The sequence below is a fragment of the Aulonocara stuartgranti genome (assembly GCF_965226115.1).
Source record: "Aulonocara stuartgranti genome assembly, chromosome: 7".
Taxonomy (NCBI): domain Eukaryota; kingdom Metazoa; phylum Chordata; class Actinopteri; order Cichliformes; family Cichlidae; genus Aulonocara; species Aulonocara stuartgranti.
In genome coordinates, this window is record NC_138945.1 from 28,072,764 (window position 1) to 28,079,217 (window position 6,454).

General features: G+C 37.4%; 1 protein-coding gene across 3 annotated transcripts; it reads right to left on the minus strand.

Annotated features, from left to right (window-relative positions):
* Nucleotides 1–384: 384 nt before the first annotated feature.
* clic3 (chloride intracellular channel 3) lies at nucleotides 385–4,772 on the minus strand. Of its 3 annotated transcripts, none has more exons than XM_082540397.1 (7): nucleotides 4,648–4,772; nucleotides 4,401–4,512; nucleotides 3,850–3,959; nucleotides 1,903–2,028; nucleotides 1,669–1,775; nucleotides 1,402–1,577; nucleotides 385–1,235 (listed from the first exon to the last, which is right to left on the minus strand). In XM_082540397.1, exons 2-7 carry the CDS (start codon nucleotides 4,434–4,436, stop codon nucleotides 1,071–1,073), a joined length of 720 nt encoding a protein of 239 aa, XP_082396523.1. In that variant the 5' UTR covers nucleotides 4,437–4,512; nucleotides 4,648–4,772; the 3' UTR covers nucleotides 385–1,070. The 3 variants fall into 3 exon arrangements, with proteins under 3 accessions (XP_082396523.1, XP_082396522.1, XP_082396524.1); XM_082540396.1 differs by having other exon boundaries at nucleotides 4,401–4,509; nucleotides 4,648–4,771; XM_082540398.1 differs by having other exon boundaries at nucleotides 4,589–4,655.
* Between the last annotated feature and the right edge of the window lie 1,682 nt (nucleotides 4,773–6,454).

Sequence of the window (6,454 nt, forward strand, 5' to 3'; positions counted from 1 at the left end):
AAAACAAAACAAAAAGAAGGTTTTGGAGTTACTTATAGCCAAAGCCTGGACTTAAACCAGGTTGAGATGCTTTGGCATGACCGTAATCAGGCTGTTCAAGTTCAAAAACTCTCATTATGGCTGAAGTAAAACAATTCTGCCAAGCAGAGATGATCATTCCTCCACAGTGATGTTAAAGACGCATTGCCAGTTATTGTAAACACTTCACTGCAGTTCTTGCTGTCAAGGCTGGCACGAACAGGCATTAAGTTTAGGGGGCAATTACTTTTGTATATAGGGTCAGGTAGATTTGGAAAGTGAATTTTACTGCTATATTGCATGAAATACTGCTTCCATAGAAATAAATACATCAAGAGTCATATAGACATGTAATCAATAATTTTATTACCATAATTCATTTGCTATTAACAAAACTGATTAAGTTTCATCCAATGTTTTGGATTCCATGATGATGAAAAATCTGCATTCACCATACAACTTTAATATAAAAACGATTACTCATGACAACTTTAAAGCAAAAATTTAGTAGCTAATAAATTCATATACAAACATTCATGTACCAACATTAGCCACTTTTTCATATTTAACCTTTAATGTATGTCCATAATGTCCATATAAATAGATATACTCTTTCCTTCACCCTCCATTTATGCATTTAAATTAAACCATTCTCATACGGTCACTGCTAATATGCAGTCACTATATAAAAATATGTAAAGAGGAGTTATGTACAGTCATTCATCTTTTTATGTGTATGCTAAAATAATGTGTAGTTTAAAATCTGATTTGAATTAAGTGCACTTAACATTACGTTCAGACACAAAACACGCACGTACACGGCATTTACAAAAACACTCGAGAAACACTAGAGGGAGCCAAAGTCATGGTAACAACTATACTTTTTATAGAAAGTAAATGATTAAACTGCCATTTTTTTTATTGTCCACACAGATGTAATTTAAACAGATATAGAACTTAATTTTCAACATGGTATATCTGAGTCATCTGCATTTTATCTCTTTCTGTTTTTACTTTCTTTAATTTCATGAATGCTGTTTAGGTTCACTCCTCTATTTGCTTAGGTACTGGGCGACAGAATGGTAGGCGAGGAGAATCTCTGAGTCATTTGGGCAGGTGTGGCGAAACTCGTCCCGTTTGTAGGCATTCTCTAGGTAGCGTGTCAGACCTTTGAGCTCTGCAGGGATGGCAAAGTCACGGTACTCCTTGATCACCACCTGAGGGAAGAGCAATTTTTACAAATAAGTCCAGGAATGACTCATTACATTTCTCAAATCATCTCTACTATTCAGATAACAGTGAATATTTCTCTCTTCTTCAGGATTAAAAAACAAAACAAAACGAAAGGTTTGTATACACATAGGATTGCTGAATTCTGTTCACCTTGACAATGTTGAGTTTGGGAAGCAAGTTGCAATCTGCCAAGGTAAGGCTGTCACCATCCAGGAAGAGACGTGAAGACACAGTAAGATCTGGGTTTTTGGCCAGCTCGTGAGGGAGAGGAGTTTCTAGATACATGTTCAGCTTCACCAGAGTGGAAAGAAATTTCTTCTCGAGCACTGAAAGAAGTTGCAGGCTTTCTGTTAACCCATGGTGGCTCTTTCCATCATATATATAGCATAAGTGACTTGAAAGTTTCAAAATTCTTACTGTCATTTAAACCAGGATTGGGATTCTTGATATATCCTGAGAATTTTCGGAAGATGTCTTCTCCAACACTGTTGGACTCTTTGTAACGACAGCACAATTTTGGGTGCCTGTTGTTAATCAAATAAAACATTTTGTTAATGTTTGGTGTTGCAGTGATGGGTTAGATATGCAGTGTGTTTCAAGGACTGAAAAGACTGTGGTTCATATGTTTGAAGCAAGATGCACTTTGCTCACTGTGGAGGGGCTAAGGTCTCCTCCAGGAACTCCTCAATCTTATTAGTGTCCGTTTTGACTTCATCATTGTAGATGAGAAAGGGAGGCTGAGAGCCTGGAGCCAAATCCTTCAGTACATCCGGAGCCCTGCAACAGATCAGTGAAGGCTTATTTTGGCACACTTGATCAGAAAGTTAAAATGTTTAACTTCCCAGCCTAAACCAAGAAAATGCTATGGAAAAGCATGCTAGGATCACTTTCTAATGATGTGTTTTGACACTTCAGTATATATAAATAAAGCCATGCTATGATGACCATTGATGATTAGAGTAATTTCTGGCTTTTTTTTTTTTTCAAAGTAGCTGCATAGGTAGAGACCACCCTCGCTGACTTCAGATGCATGCCCAGTGGTTTTTGTTCTATAAGTAGGCCTGAAATATGACAAAAATTGTTCTATTCAGAAAAGAGCTTCAAGGACTACTCCTAATTAAATTTTAAAGGGGTAAAGACTTAATATCCGCTGCGGTTTGTTCTCACTACCAAATGTGTTTTATGGCTATGAATTAGTTTACGAGTGCAAGTGTTCTTCTAGAATCAGGCACATTTACCAGTCTAAATTTGGTTTGTAGTGATTCCTACTGAGTGAAAAATAGACTGACATGATAAGTTTAACAAAAAAAATACAAATACGGGTTTGAAACCATTGAGCTGCTTTTGTTTTGTGCTATAGATTAACAGGGCTTCATTATTTCCCCCTTTTGCAAAACATGAAGAAGCAATGACTGCTGGAGTACAAGCAACCATCTTAACACCTTCTTACAGAATTTTTGAGACACCGGAATGAAAGCTTCCTATTTTTATATGATCTAAATAGTGTATTTTATATACTTAACTTTCATGTTGTTTATGTTAAGTGCAGCATATTTTGCTCCTTGCCCCCTCCCTTTCCGCTGCCTGTTCATCAGAAGGACAGCTTTAAATTTGATGTCAAACCTTTGTGTGGGGGGTTTATTCTTTTATTGTTGGTTTTGGTGTTTCTTACGCCTGATTCTCACTCATACATTGTAAATATCATTCAGCTTCCCGTGTGTGTGTTTGTTTTCTTAAACCTGCAATATCTGATTTTACTGACACTTGGGGGCAGTGTCAACAAGTGAACACAACATTTGTGTTTTTGCCTTTTTAAAAATGGAATGGAAACTGATTTGTTTTAGATATAAACCTGATTATTTTGAGCTTGTTTGCTTTAATTTTGTGTCACTTTTGAGTCAGTTACAACTGTTTGCTGACCATTTGTTTTTCTCACTAGTGTTTCTCAAACCTTTTCTTTTTTTCTTTTTTTTTTTTGTTATTGTTTTGAATCTCGTGGAGGTTTTGTGTTTCTTTGCAGGTGTGTAAAATATTTGTTTGCGTCATCTTGTTATCTGTCTTCACAAATATCTCTTTGTACTCGTTTTCAGCATCTTATCATTCGTAACCTATTGCGGTCATTTGTGTGACTGCTTCAGAATCTCAGCCCTTTGGCCTACACCAGGCAGCAGTCTTTTCTGTTCAGTAATCTACCATTTCACATAATAAATTTTTTACCAGTTTTTACCAATTTTTTACCAAAAACTGAATCCTGTATGAATGTAAATAATTTGCCTGCCTATATGTTTTATTGCTGTGGCTGTTTCTTGCATAGCATTTAGTGTCCCTGTAACCTTTCCTGAACTCAGTGGGGTTGGTGGAGGGTGAGGTGTTGGCAGGTTTTCATTGTTGGGTGGCTTTTATAATGTAAATCAGACTTTCCTCCCATTTCTTTTACAAATGCAACTCTCTGTCCTTGAATGCAACTTGTGAAAAACAATGTAAATAGTAGTTTTGTTGAGACTACATCAAAAAAGCAGTATGAAGCCAGTCTCCTTTGTGCCCAGCTCTTAAAGATTCTACAAGACTTTTTGAAAAACGAATAAAATGTGCTCTCACCTCTTCATGTCTACAGTGGTCAGGGTAAAGTTGGCCCCTTTTAACCAAAGAATCATGAAGAGTCTCTGACAGAAAGGGCAGTTCCCCACACTCTCAGCATCATAACTGGCCTGACAGACAGAAACAAAGACACTTTGCAGTCACAGCAGATGAGTATAAAACAAGCTTTTATGATCATAAAATTGCACAATTGTACGTGGGTTCTAGTATCAGGATCTAACAAAACCATGAGCACCTACACAGGTATTCTCGTTAAGCCTGCTCTGCTCTGGCAGTTTAAGCTAACTGCAAAGGAATTTCACACCCAGATTAAAAAGCCTATTATTGTAATACTGGTTTGTATCTCTGCCATATCCTGCATTGTATGCTTTACTACAGTTTAAATACACTGAAATACTGTAGTTTGCTAAAGTTAAAAGCTTTTTTTTGACACATTTCTGTCACTTTAGATGTAAACAAACAGGAAAATGTCACCTTGTGTTACCAAGTAGCTGGGAATGGGAAGGGTTTTTGCTTAGACTGTAACACGTCAAGATTGTTGTATGTCTTACCTTTACAAAGAGTTCAATCTTTGGCTCCTCGGCCATCTTACTTTCTCTCCGTCTTTCCACTGATGTCCACGTACCTCTGCTGGTTCCACAAACTGATTTCTTTCTGTCACTGCTGATGAAAGGACAAGGCAGAGCTGTGATAGTGACTGAAGTAAAGACATTTGCAATTTTCTGACACACCTCCTTACCTATTTCTTTCTCTCTGTTTTTAAATAAAGCACACATATATATATATATATATACTCACACTGGTGATCACAGCTAGCACTGGATGCAAGACCAGTACTTTATCTTTCCTCCACCTGTATTATTTAATTGCTCTACTCTTCACCTGTTTCTGGGGTTTGTTGTTCTGCCACCACACCTCTCCAGCATTGAGTGGCAGCCTACACCTCCTCTGGAGTTACCAGTCAGACCAGCAAATCTGGATCTGGCTTCACTTCCAGCATATTCTGTCGATGAAATCTTTCTGTCTGTCCAATATGACTCTTTCAGCCCTGGCTTGCTCTTTGTAAATTGCTATCTAGCAGAAAAGATCAGTTAGACAAAAAGGAGTCATCAAAAAAGTGGACTATTTCTATAGTTTCAAGCTTGCTTACTTTCAGTTCAGTTAATTTAAACTTTATTCATCACAAATCACAACAACAGGTGCCTCATAACGCTTTATATTGTAAAGTAAAAACCCTACATTAATAGACCAAAAACAGAGAAAACCCTTGCAAATCATATGACACCAAGATGTCTGTCTCCTGAATCCAAACTGGAAGCCCAGAGAAGAGGGGCCTGAAGGCTCTGCTTCCAGTCTATTGCTAGGAACCACGAGTAAACCAGCAGTCTGAGAGCTAAATGCTCTAATGGCATTACACAATACTATGAGGTCTTTAAGATAACACGGGCCTGATTATTCAAGACAATGTATTTGATGACAAGGATTTTAAATTTGATTCTGGATTTAGCAGGGAGTCAATGAAGAGAATCCAGTATAGGAGAAATCTGCTCTGTATTTCTAGTCCCTTTCAGTCCTTTAATTAACTGCAGCATTTTGGATCAACTGCAGGCTTCCAGGGAGTTTTTAGAACAGCCTGATAATAACGAATTCAATTGTCCAGCCAAGAAGTAATAAATGCACAAACTAGTTTATCAGATAGGACGTTTCTAATTTTAGAGATATTGCACAAATAGAAGAAAGCACTTCTACATATCAGTTTAATATGCACAAGGACATATCCTGGTTAAACATGACTCCAATATTCCTGACAGTGTTACTGGAGGCCAAGGTAAAGTCATCCAGAGTAAGAATCTGGTCTGATACCACCTTTCTAAGTTTTTTAGGGCCAAGTGCAATAACCTCAGGTTTAACTGAATTTAGAAGAAGAAAAGTTGAGGTCATCGAGGTCTTTATGTCTTTAAGATATTCGTGCAGTTTAACTAATTGGTGTGTTGTATCTGGCTTCATTAATAGATAAAGTTGGGTGTCATCTGCATAGCACTGAAAATGAAGGCTATTCCTTCTGATGATACTGCCTAAAGGAAGCACATATAATGTAAACAGAATTGGTCCTAGCACTGAACCCTGTGGAACTCTATAATTAACCTCAGTGGGTGAAGAGAGGATTCTCCATTTACGTGAACAAATATGTATATAGATATGATTCAAACCACTGCTGTGCAGTATCTTTAATACCTACAGCATGCTCTAATCACTGTAAAAATATATTATGGATTACAGTGTCAAACACTGTACTGAGGTCTCAGAGGACACTCACAAAGATGGGTCCACTTTCAGGCCATAAGAAGATCATTTATAACCTTCACTAAAGCTGTTTCTGTACTGTCATGGGCTCTGAAACCTGACTGAATCTCTTGAATTAAACCATTGCTCTGCAGATGATCAGTTAGCTCTGTAACAACTACTCTTTCATGAATTTTTGAGATAAAAAGGAAAGTTGGAGATTGGCCTATAATTAGCTAAACCATCTAGGTCAAGTGATAGGTTTTTAAGTAACAGTTTAACTACTGCCAGCTTGAAGCCCTGTGGTATCTTTCCAATTAAT